Below are 13,688 nucleotides of genomic sequence, written 5' to 3'. Positions count from 1 at the left end.
ACTAAAGGGTGACAAATGGTGCCAAATGTAAATCAATAACAAACCCCATATTAGGCTGCTATGGAGATATGTGGGTGATACATAACACTAACTGGCTAGAATTATAAAGATGGCAATTGCCTTTCAAATAAAAGTCAAATACAGAATATATTTACATTATTAACAACAACGAGTAATAATACTGAGACTGATACCAATGTTATCTCCTGTCAGCTTCGAGACTGCTCCAAGTTTTGCAAAGCACAGACATTTGCTCTGGAGAGTGGACGGTGGTGTGAGTGAGGCCGCAAGGGCCCCCTTTGAACGCTTGGAATAAATAAACACAGCGTGGACATCTTCATTCTTCAAAAACTCTGAAATGCATATCCTGAAAAGAAAAGAACATAGTGTATCTGTATACGTTGAAGAATTCAGTGCACTAGACAAATATCATGTTTTCAGTGTATTCATTCCATGTCACATCAACTAAAATGCTATGCTACATAAAGATCATGACAGATCACATGCCACTGAGCCTGCTATGGGGTGCATGGATAAATAACAAAAGGCAGCCATGGATGGAAAAACCATGCATGAGAGATTGCAAAGCAAGGACAAATGGGACAAGATTAATCGAGTCAATAGGAATTAAGGAAATGGATCGTGACTAGGTTTGAAGCAATTATCATGCTTAGTTGGGTTTACTAAACTGCTACTTTGTTGGATCTAACAGAATAATGACCACTTGCGCCACAACCTTGGTTTCTAGGTAGTGTTTGCCTTCAAATACAAACAGTTTCTTTTCCAAACAAAATACATTGATCAGTTTTCAGCATATATATTTTTACTGGATTGCCAACACATGTTTCGTCCTTATCACTAAGGTCTTCTTCAGGGCCTTTTCTAAAAATTGTTGGTTATGGTACAATGTCAACCAATAGACACAAAAAGGACCAATAACAGGGTCTCAGACCTGAGTGTACCCTTATACGTTAACACAATGAAAAACTCAGGTTGATCAATTCTGTGGGGATATTTTAATAGAAATGTTTAATTTTTGTTTTTTAGGTTCGCCCTCGAGTGAGGTACTTCGAGCTTCTTAAAAAGCTGCTTCATAGATGAAAAAAGATGGTGATTTTATTGGGTTTCTCTACCAACCTCTAAAAACGTCTGCCCAGCCCTGATGAATGTGGCCCCTTTGCCACTGAAACCGGTAGGTTTTTTAAGGCTCCAAATATCAGGAATAGTCCCAGACGAGGAATCAATCAGTTCACAACTCGCCGGACTCCCTGATCTACGATCTCCCATAAAAAAGACGGGAACTTCTAAAAACATTTCCAAACTGAATTCTGAGAAAACAATGATACAGACCAGAACAGAAGAGGAATATGGGATATTTCAACCATGAAGCAAAACCGAAAAAAACTGGACGCTACCTTTAAGATAAATTAACACAAGTACACAATAGAAATACGTCTATTTGTACTGTCTTTTTTAACATCCTGTGGATAGAGAAACCCAATAAAATTATCTTTTTTCATCTATGACGCAGCTTTTTAAGAAACTCTAAGTACCTCACAATGTCAACCAAGACATGAATCTGTTTCTCTTGCTTCAATAGTATACTTCAAAAAAATAAATCCAGGTTCGTAATTTGCTTGAATCCCTTAAAGTTGGATCGAAAAAGAATACAATAATGATATTTATTGTAGATGTTATGTCAAAAAGAAGACCTTAGTGATAAGGTAGAAACACATGTTGGAAATCCAGTAAAGAATATATGTAATGAAAACTGATCATCAGTGTTTTTGTTTGGAAAAAACTATGTGTGTTTGAAGGCAACCACTATCTGTAAACCAAGGTTGTGGCGCAAGTGGTCATTATTCTGTTACTTAATGTAGTGACTTTGGGCCTGTGCCACCTATTATGGCCAATGCTAGCCAACTACCCATAACTATAAAATCATATTTAATTGTAAGAGACTAACTTTCTAATTGCAAGGTAGCTAGCTCAATGAAGCATTAGCCCACATTTCAAAATACTTTGTGGAATGGCTTGCAGGTTAAGGGACATGGAGTTCTGAAGACAAGGAGCCTGAAAGACCAAAGCACAACCTTCCTTGGAAATCTCTCTGCACTGCAGTGGAAGAGCATGAAAGTCATCTAAGGTGATGAACGGGCAGTAGACCATGACAATGTTTCTGAATAATTGGGGTCATGAATGTATCATTCCTATGTGCTGCACAAACTACTTAATCCTTTCTGGGGGAAATCTGTGGTTCCCACAAAAGCCACCACAGTGCATTGGTGAATGAACATGTGTACTTTCTACCTCTGAAATGCTCCAATCTCGCACTGCTTTGTCATCACGAAAGTGAAAGGGAGGCATCTCTGTTTAGCCTTTTACCCAGAAAAGTGCCACTATTATTGTCATGCTGTTGGGATATATTTGAAAGATAGTTTTTGCTTTATCATTTTATTCTTTGAAAACACAGATTAAAGCTGGTACTATTTTAAATGCATTAGAATACTTCCTTACATTTATAATTCAAATCACAAATTATATGTTTATTTGTTCATTTTGAAAGTTTAAATGAACGCTTGAATCTTCTTCCTTTTGCTGAAACAGGTCACAGACAAATGTACTGGCTAATTTTATTCACTGAAATTTTACATCAATGAACTCCAGTTGATTTGGAACGCTAAGGCATCTTTCAAAGGATCAATTGTAATATCATGATTGTTCAGAATGGAAGGCAGGTGGACACGATTTGCTTGCAGACAAAGCCATCTGTGTTTAGATAAGCAATATGTACAATTAGAAGAATTAATTTACAATCATAATGAACACTGTCCGCATTGGCTTGAGATACTTCATTTTATACTCAGCAATGTGTACATTTTTATAATGAATACATTTTATGAAATCCACTTTGCTGGGAGTCACATGAATGGGAAACATGGTGTGCAAATCAGCACAGCCGCGCAAACAATATTATTGTATTTGCTATAGTCTCACAAACCTCGACATATAGGTGTTTAGAAAGCACACATTTAAACAGATATCAGCAGCTTACTCCTCGTGAAGGGGCAGATTGAAGCTGGCAACTCCATTTTATGACACTCTATGGGGATCATTACAGGTTTGACTGTCTTGTGACAGTAATTCCAGCTGGATACCGGCAAACTGCCCCTAACATTATCGTTGCCTGATATCCCGGTATTACTGGGATATTACAAGTGGCAGAAAGGACAGTAAATCACCCTTCCATGGAGTCCCATTGGACTCCATGAAGGGGATTGCCAGAATTACTAGCACTGGTAGTAGCAGTTCCAGTGATTCCAGCATTTATTTGCCGGTGAGGACCTAATTTACTGGCAATTCAGGCCTGGTGGTAAGTCAGTGCCACCAACGCCAAACCTGCGTTTCCCTGGTCGGAAAAAATGCTTGTGCCGGAATTATCAGCAATTGGACCTACATTTATTCTGGACCGGGGAACAGGCAATGACCCCTTTGTCTGTGGACCAATGGAAATTAGAAGGATAGTGTTTCTAGATGGTCACTAGTGACACAAACCAATCAGAGGGTTAATCCAATAAATCAAAATTGTGGCATTCTATTAAATGAAAGTGGGTGGGGCATGACTGATATATTTAGCAATTATCCTATGAGAAAGGGATCTTCACAAGATTATTGCACCCTCGTAACACAGAGGACTGCACCAAGGAAATGTATACTAGGTTGAAATGTATACTAGGTAGAGTTGAGGTACTTCAAACTGAAGGGTTCTCCATTGACCCAGAAGAGACACAGAGTTTGGAACACCTTGTTAACTGGATCCAATGGCTGAAACAAAGAATCAGATAATCTGCCTAGTGACTTGTAACTTCCAACAGCAGCACACCAAGAGGAAAGTCCCAGAGGGGTTCATTCCTAAAATTGATTTATGTCCAAAAGATGTCCAAACAGGCTTGTCCCACACGTTAATCCTTCTTTCACCCAATCTATTATTGAATGGGTCACACCTGGCCGCTAGCCTTGGCAGTGCCAAAAGTACTATTCTTGACCTTCCCCATAGGAAAAATTAAAGTTAATACCAGGCAGAAAGCCACCACACTTGAAGCTGCACATGAACAAATTGTGTGCCCATCACACAACCACACATTATTTGTCTTTAATTACCCATTGCTTTTTAAAAACTGCCAGACGTAGACAGCCCACTTGATTCTAAATATATCTGAGTATCCCTTCCCTGCTTTAATCCTTATTTATGGTCCCCCTCACCTGGTTCTACATGCACTCCAGCAACCACAAACATACCGCTGCCTCTCTGCATCCTCCCTTCCACATGTCTGTGGCACATGGACCCTCTTTCCCCATCCTCTCAACTTCTCCCTATTCATTTCCCTCAGCAAAGTAGGTTTCTGTTACCCCAGGCAAGGGCGAAATATGTCAATTCCAGACAAGCCGAGGTACTCTGAGACAACTACTGTGGATATTTGGAATAGTATAAAAGTTTTTTTAACATGGCATTGCATTCTGAGCTTGGTAAATTGAGTACCAATAAGTTGACTTTTAATAACATCTATTATTTGCAGTGCTATGGAATGGTAGGAAGTGCTGTATAAAAAAAAGAAGTTGTTATTGTAAGTCATTAGTAAAAGGTTTTGTGATTACTGCTGTTTTCCATGAAAATATAACTAGGTAATCTTGCAAGTAGGAGTTGATTATCATGAGGAAGGAGGGTAGCAAAATGTTTGCAGCGATACAGTCCATGGGAGGATAGAAATACAGGTAAGGTTTCTTGATGTCAGGTCGGTTAAACAATAGAAACTGTGAATGTAGGGAGGACATGTTGGCAGACCCTTATTTTCAATGCTGCAAGTAGTGCCAGCACAGGCTTACACATTGGTGTAATTTTGTCAAAGGAGAACATATCCACTATATCACAGATGATGTGTTAGCATGCAGGGCTATTTCTGTAAACCTCAGATTATATCAGATACAGGGTCATTTTCAACAACTTGTGAATTTACTGAGGCACAGGACACAAATGGTTAGAAAGCCAAATGTAGGAGCTGCTGAGGAAGTGGCAGGGTCAGCAGAAACCAGGGAGGGAGATGAAAAAATCTAGCAAGATCCAAAATTGCTGATGTGTACAGTGAAAATAGAGGAAGAGCTGTGCCTAATGAGGAGTAAAGGTGAAAAGGGCTGGGAGAAGAGAAACTGCTTATGGTAAAAGAAAAGAAACATGTATAGCAAAGCATTTTAGGAGGAGGAGAAGTGGAAACACAGGTAGGTGTGAGTTTGATGCAAAACGAGATGGGGCAGAGAGAGGAAAAGGAGAAAACGTGTGAGGGTAGAGATGGGCAATCAATGTGAACATTAACTGATTTGGGAAGGAGAAGATGAGCTGATTGCAGAAACCTCTAAGGAAGAGCAACTACAGCTGAGTTAGGAAGGAAAACTGAGAAGCACGTGAACAGCAGGAGGAGACTGGCTGACTGCTACCTATTATGCAGCATTAGTATTATGCTGGATTTGTGAGGCAGGTCTCGAAGACGTAGTGGCCAAACAACAAGACTTTCCATTGTTTGCTGTAGGGGTAAGAGTCTTCAATTTTCACCTGAGGTGGCGGAAGGACATTCCAGATATGTAGATCAGTATACTATGTGGAATGCCCAAATGTTGGCAATAGGTATTTACAAGATATTGCCAGAGCTTAGTGTTCTGCATGATACATGGTTTGAACATTTCTCATTTAGGATTTGCAGCTGATGTTTGCAAAAAATATTGTCAAACAATACAGAGTCTTTTTTAAGCTCTAGCTTTCCAACAAGAGTCTGTGGAGGGCTAGTGTAATATTATCCCTGTGTCTAAAGTTGCATGCCAGTTTGGATTTCACATTCTGGGGTCTTTCCTACCAGAAGACAGGGGTTCCAAAGAAGACCAAATTACAAACAGGTGCCAAGCGGGGAAAAGAATGGTTTGACTGAAAAAGTCTGCCCGTATTTCTACGCAGATCAGTATTGGCAGTGAACTCTGGAAGTCAAGTTATAAATACCTTCATACCAGAGGCTTTCACTTATGAATATAAGATTAATGTAGCAATATAGGCCGAGGGAGGGGTCGTTATCGTGGGATAATGACCCACCACCAAGTTATGGCCCTAGGCGAAGCTTTAAGGCTATTAGCACATAGTGGTAGTAGCAATACATGTTTTGGAGTTTTGGTGGTGGGGGAAAACATTTTCATTTAATAGGAAACCAAATAGACAAACTAAGTAAGTAATTTAAATGTGGTTTTATTTTGCAGTATTTATATAACTTGGTTGTCTTCATAAGTGAAGCATTTTAATTGTAAACTTGAATGAACAGAAACAGTTTAACATGAGCATGCATTAGGTGCCATGTCATGTAAAACTAAAGGATTTCCCTACAAGAAATTGAAAGTATTTTCGCATATTTTAGCTTTGTCTTTTGTGTGGTAAATAGGATGTTGCAGCAAAGCAGCAAAAAAAAGGTCCTCTGAGAGAGGAAGTATCAGGTTTAAATATATCTTCTGTGGCAATTGCGTTAGTGTTTCCCTGTTTGCTTTTGAAGAGAAAATGTTAAGGATGCAGTCAATACCAGTAGTTATTGACTGCGCTCTAAAACATTCTAGTTGACTGAGAGGAGGTCAATAACGATCTCCATTGGTGTTATTATTATACTAACCAATAGTCTTCCATTTATCGACCTCAGAATAATGTAATTCGCTTCAGAAGTATCTGTTATGCTGCGACCACTTTGCTCCTGTGGATACCTTCTGTGAATTGCTTGAGGACACGCAAAGCGGTATAAAGACTCTCTCTTCTCCCTATTTTGAACTGCTGAAAGACGCTTTAAAGGCTAAAATATACTATTTTGTTACTTTCAGGCAAACTCTGCCCATTTTTTCCCAGAATCCCTACAAAAGGGCCGAGCATGCGCTTCTGCGCACGCGCTTCAAGGAAGTCGCTTCAGAAGTCACTGTTACGCTGTTAAGCTGATTCAGCTGACAGCGTAACGCGACTTCACTTCCCTGCTCTTTATTTTGCTGCTATATTTTCCTTTACAATTCAGGAAGTAGTCCTTCCTGTCCCTTGTGTGGTGGTCATTTAGCAATTTTTATCTGGCTAATCAAATGTCTCAAAAAGGAGCCAGATATACTTTAAAAACCGGAATGCCCTCCCGCCTCATGATAACGAGTGCGTCCCTTCAACTCAAAGCTTCACCCATGAAACCATCACCAACCATTGCAATTAAAAGGAAAATTTGTGGTTAATCTTCTAATTCTACGGGAAAAAACACTGTCAATAGTGATATCCGTTCTATCTTCCACGTACTTCTATTGATTCTGTTTCTGATGCCAATTGTTGCAATAATGTATCTATAAATGAATTTGTAATTAATAACATTCCTGCACAAGGATTAGAAGTTCAAGCAACTGACCAAACGATTTCTAATACACAAATTATGGCTGCAATTTCAAATGTACCTGTTAATGCTTCTGTTGTTGATTTAACAACACAAGGAAATGAACCCAATGATCAAATAAGCTCGTCTATGTGCTCTAGTCCATTATGTAACACAAAAAAAGGTAATTCCTCATCTGGAAGCAATATTTCAGTTGTCAGTGTACGTTTAAATAATGAACAAGATGATGAAATACCACCCAGTAACTATGAAGAAATGCAAGCTATTAACATATCATCCATGTTAACTGCTTCGCCCTCACATGCTGTTGAAATAAGTTTATACCAGTCCCCAAGTTTATTTAAATCACTCAAATGATTCTTTACCTAACAGTTCAACATCATTTGCCCAACCCACTCCAAGGAAAAAATATGTTAGCTGTACCCCATATTTGTCCCCTAATTGAACGATATACCAGATAAAAAAAATCCCTTGCTGGAAATTACCCTCAATGCTAACAGCACTACAATCATGTTGTTGGTAAAACTATTTGAATCCTTAAATATAAAAATCACGCAACAATCTAAGAAAGTAGACAGGATTACTAAATGGATGAATGATTGGGACAAAAAATTAAATGACAAAATCAAACCAGATATTGTTGCCAATTCTAAAAGAAATATTTTGATTGATGAACAAAATGAGCGAATGATGCAGCACTGTTCTAGATTTGATAAAAAATCACCAGAGCCAACTACTTTGCAGCAAAAGTGTCCACCTCCGGCCTTCGAAAAAATGATATGTCCTAGTGATTGTGAAGAGGCTACTAATGAGTTGTCTGTTCAACCTGCCTTGCTATCAACGGTAGAACCCGCTGTTAAGTCAGGCTTGGTTTACAACCTGTTTGACATTAATTTTAAAAAAACAAAGATTCGACCAAAAAACACTATAACTGACAACTCTGTAAAAAAAACGAATCAAAGAAATTTGAGATCAAACAGCAGTTTGAATGTCAAACAGTTTGTACAACGCCTGACTTCAGTCAAAAGCTCAAATTCCAATGTAAGGAAAGTGCTAAAGAATAAATACAAATATTTAAATAAAAAAGAATATCTGGATAAAAATGAAAATACTAATAAAGATTATGCACCTTTAAACGACCTTGTTACAATGATTGAGGCTCCTCTTATGCCCCAGGATAGTGAACTGAAACTAAATCAACCTATTAGCGATTCTATATTGAAATGTAATTCTATTTCAATAGGCTGTCCTGATGCTGAAAATAAATTGCCCAAACCAGTAACAAATGATCCTGCCCCTATGCAATGTACTGGGGAGGGAACTAAAAAATCTACCAATAGTGGACGATTAATGCAACCTCGTACCTCGAATGAGATACAATTGTGTAACAACAAATCCCTTCTTTCCAATGAAATCCTAAAGACGTTCAAGCAGAAATTCGAAGAACGTTATAAGAATATATAATGTAATACTGATTTATCCTGACTGGGAAGTGAACATGTGATTACAGATTACACACAGATCTCTGAAGCTAGTGCTTAACAGCTAGAGCTGCCTTACCAATGTAGGGCATGGCCAACAAATAAGTCCTCTGTCTTTGTTGGGCGAACTTGGAGCTTATTGGTCTTCCAATCATTTGTCAATTGGTCAAAGGCAGTAGATGGAGTCGAATGAGCCTATTGACAATGGTGCAAATAAACAGCATAAGTGTCAGGCTCAAAATCAAGTGTAAAAAGCAGGTTCTCACTGCATAGGAAGAATCTTGAAAGTATGATGCAAGCCATTAAAGGGCAAAACCTTTGTTTATGAAAGCTGGTATATATGAGGTCCGCTGTGTCAAAAGCTGCAGAGAAGTCAGCTGAGACTACTTTGATCTGTAAACCATTCAGGAATTGCAATGCGAATGATGTAGTTCCTCATTCGGTCAAAACCCAGTCTATAGTGGATTAAGGAGCACCTTGTCTTCTGTGAGTGTCTGGAGATGTGGATCCAGCATTGATTTCTTTGGGAACAGAGGGGTTGGTGATTTTATTTTATTTAAGCTGTAGGTATGCAACCTTGCTGAAATGTATAGGTATTTGTGCCTATTAGAAAGGACCCAGTGCTGCTAAGGTTTTGTAAAGGCATGATGTGAAGGCATATCTAAGGGTAAGCCTGAGGATTTACTAGTGGACATCAATGATTGGAACTCATAGAGCTGTACAGAGGTACATTTGTCATGGGTTTATAAATGGGATCATGGTATTGATCCTGGCTTGGACAGCATAAGTAGGAATCACAGTTTTGTTTTGATTTCCTTATTTTTTGTTGTAAGGGGTTTTGTTAAGGCAAGGAAATGGAAAAGAGCTGGTAAAAACGAACTGCATACGGCGAGACAGGAGAAAATTGAGGAACAGAAACTACGGATTGGGCATAAAGACAAATTGGAGAGTTTAACAACTGCTGATGGGGGAAGATAAATAACAGGGATAGCAGGTAAAAGAGAAAAAAGGAGGACCAGAGGGTAAAGGCAAAGCTCTGAGGGCTGAACTTGTAAGGGGCTAGAGAAGCAACAACAGCAAACGCAAGAATTGTGAAGGAGAGATGGTCAGACAAAACACCCCATTCAGATGAAAATAATTGAGAAGGATTGTTCATAAGTTTCAAAACTGAAAGATTTATTTCACTGGGTGGTGAATAGGAGCTCTACCTCTTGTAAACTTCCATTATGACATTATGTGACTCACGTTGACCTAACGTCACAACTCTGATCAGCAAACAAGTGAAAGAAGTGATATTTTAGGTAGAAAGTTTAGCAAATTTTGAGGGTCATTACGAGTTTACTAGTATCCCACCGGTAATTTCAGCGGGATACATGGAAATGGACCTACCATTACCGCCGTCTGATATCCCAGAATTACTAGGATATTCCAGGTGCTGGCAATGGTGGTAAATCCCCATTCCAGGACTCCATGTAGGGGATTTCTAGTATTTCCAGCACCGGTAATACTGGTTCCAGAAATACCAGCTGATTTTTGCCGGTGGGGACCCGATTTGCCTCCAGCTCTTGGCTGTTTTTTGCCAGAAAGGGCCCGATTTACCTCCAGCTCTCGGCTGGAGGTAACTGTATTTGTAATTGGTTATTTATAATAAGCTTAATACCTACAGGTTTCTAAGCGCAGACCTGGGGATCAAACCTGGGTTGCTCAGCATCGTCTTGCTTCCAAGACGAGCGCTTTGCTCCTAAGCTATCCTCCCGAGGTCAATCAGGTAAGCCCCCCACCAGCAAACTTGTAGTTTGCCGGTCCAGGAAAAGTGCTGGTCACAGAAGTGCCGCCACTTTTACCACCACTTTTACCAGACCAGCAAACTTATAATGACCCCCTTTAACTCTAATCACATTAATTTGAACAGAATGGATTTTTGTCAGGGACAAAATAGGAATGGCCAATTTTTGGCCATCAACCTTCAGTTTGGCAAATGCCATCTCAAATAGGACAGGTATGCCCAGATGTAGTGCTCGAGTCTGCTGTGCCTAGGGACCCAAGCTACACCTCAATTACGATGTCCAATGAGACTGAAACATGTCTATTGTTGATTATGATATCATGCAGAAAAGCTGTGACCTAGCAGTTTGGGCTATCTTTTACCCCTTCTGTATGGTGTGGCAGACCTGAAGTAGGGATACTCATTACATGCTAATCAGGTCATTTGTGGCCCTTCAGACTTTTGGCTGTCTTCCTGCATCCCCCTGCCTGTTATGTGCTCTGCCTGTGCTGCAAAGTCAATCCCTGCAGTGATAAGGCTGATAAAAGTGCGCGATTGATGAGCTTAGCTTGTCTGCTAAACTACTTCTGTTGCTAATGTATAAGTGCTATTCATTTTACCATCAACTACTTTTGGGTCAAAGCAGAAGGTCAGTCTACCAGTAATGGTCGGTAAGGTGGACCACCTCACAAACATTTTAAATATAAATATATGTCCGGTGAGAGAGGAAGATAAATAATGACAAATTGGCTTGGTTTTGAATTGAAAATGTTTCTGCGTTGGCACCTAGGTAGCACTTTTTTATTTCAAAAGGTGTAGCTTTCAAGTGCCGCCCTTATATGCAAACACATACTCAAATGCCCCGCTGATGCCATCCAATGCTAGTTAATGTCTCTCGTGCATCATTTGGTCACCAATGTAATATGCAGTCCCACCTGTCTGGGTAGATACTGCTATCATATATCATGCACAGCTTCAAATTTCACAGCACTACCAATTAATGTCTTAAGTATGGTATAGTCATAAATGTATGCCAAATTCAGCCTCAAATGAGCCAGTAATATGCTCTAATTCCAGTTGATGCATTATATGCTATGCCCATGGGTTGAAGCGCGCTATACAAATACTAAAATAAAAAATAAAAATAAAAGTATAATTTGTGTTCTTATATAGTGTTTCATGACAGATTTCCTCCACTTCTAAGCACTGTGAAAACAGTTTATTTTTCTACCTCATTTTATAGTACTCAATTTATCTACCGCAACGAAATAAAGGCTATGTCAGTCCTGCCATGGAATTCAAACTTGCAAAAATAGACTGGCCCCATGATGTGAGAGGTGAGCCCTTTACTTATGAGAGATGCAGCTGGACAGCTCAAAGAGTTACCATACGGGAGGTACTGCAGAGCCTCACACATCCATATTTTACCGCCATATGACCTGCAGAGACCCAAATGCCACAGTAATGCTAAACGTTGGCAGTTGGTTGACGATGCTCCCCAACACGTCTTTCATCGTGGTCATGGACTCCTTTTTGCAAAAAATCTGTTTGGATCTTGCTGTGGCACCGCCAGATGGTCCTTTTGCAGGAAATTGGACTTACTCAAGGCCTGCTGCTCTGAGGCAATCGACTGTACATACCTCTTTTTCCCTCTTCGTTTAGGACTGCTTTCCCTTTGCCATGATTCTAATGTTGTGGGCCATTCACGAATACGTAACACAACAGATCTATTACAACGCCAGTTTTGGTGGCCCACTCTCAAGCAAGAAGTACCCGAGTATGTTACTATTTGTGCAGTATGTGCACAAAGCAAGACTCTAGGAATAAACCCACAGGAAGACTGTTAGAACTGGCTCTACCTACTAAACCCTGGCAAGAAATGTCAATGGATTTTATAGTAGATCTTCCCTTATCAGCTGGATTTACTGTAATCATGGTTACAGTGGATGTATTCATGGAAATGGCCCACTTTTCAGCATTCAAAAAATTGCCTTTGGCCTCTCAGAAGAGTCAAGTTTTGCTGCAGGACATTTTTCGTCTCCACAGATTATTTGAATCCATAACCTCCATTAAAAGTCGTCAATATAGGTTTTGAACCCAACTCTGTTTGGCATTCAAAGAAATCTACCTTCAGACTACCACCCAAATTCAAATGGGCAGACGGAAAATGTAAACCAAACTCTAGAGCAGTACCCTAGGTGTTTTGTTACTGCTACACTGGATTACTGGATATCCCTTTTACCCACCACTGAGTTCGCCTACAGAAACACATTGCATTCTTTCCTGGGAATTAGCCCCTTCTTTTGTACATAGGGTCTTCATTCTAAATGGATACATATTTCCTACAACAAAGACTCGTCTGTACCAACTTTAGATGTCATGTTAAAAGAACTGCAGGAAAACCAACAACAGACCTTACGTAATCTGCAACAGGCTCAATCATATATCAAACATTATGCAGATCTCTGGCGCAGATCATTGCAACTGTCCAAAGAAGGGGACGAGGTCTGGTTATCTTCCAAATATTCTCGATCCCATCTAAGGCCACTGACATTTTCTCCTCACTACTTTGGACCTTTTCCTATCAGCAAAGTCATCAATACTACTGCTTTCCATGTGCGCCTACCCCACTCCTGGAAGCGCATCCACCCTGTCTGTCACGCTTCACTATTGAAGCCCTACAAACCTGGAACTCCTCTCTGAAAGAATCAGGTGAAGCCTCCTCTGATCCTCAATGATTACCACCTTCAGTTCGAAGTTCAGCAGATTTGTGACTCATGATGCCATTGTGGAAATCTGAAGTATTTGATAGATTGGAAGGGCTATGCACACTGTGAGAGAACCTGGGAAGATTGCCGATCATGGTCATGCCTCTCTTTTACTGAGGCACTTTCATCTGAAAAATCCTTGGAAGCCATGTCCCCCTGGGTCTGGAATGAGGCATTATATCGGATTTCACAACCCTTGGCCGTGCCCATTCCAAGATGGCTCCTGCTTCGGTCACCA

General features: G+C 39.9%; 1 protein-coding gene across 1 annotated transcript in view; it reads right to left on the bottom strand.

Moving 5' to 3' along the window:
* Nucleotides 1-13,688, bottom strand: part of LOC138487325 (uncharacterized) — a 2,513,852-nt gene that overhangs the window by 2,453,829 nt on the left and 46,335 nt on the right. The window contains exon 3 of the mRNA XM_069613924.1: nucleotides 195-367. Within this exon, the coding sequence (XP_069470025.1) occupies nucleotides 195-367 (173 nt within the window). The remainder of the gene's footprint in view (nucleotides 1-194; nucleotides 368-13,688) is intronic.

Source organism: Ambystoma mexicanum, chromosome 9 (assembly GCF_040938575.1).
Source record: "Ambystoma mexicanum isolate Mex_15411 chromosome 9, UKY_AmexF1_1, whole genome shotgun sequence".
Taxonomy (NCBI): Eukaryota; Metazoa; Chordata; class Amphibia; order Caudata; family Ambystomatidae; genus Ambystoma; species Ambystoma mexicanum.
The sequence above is the reverse complement of the archived record's forward strand: the minus strand, read 5'-3'. Positions and strand labels throughout refer to the sequence as shown.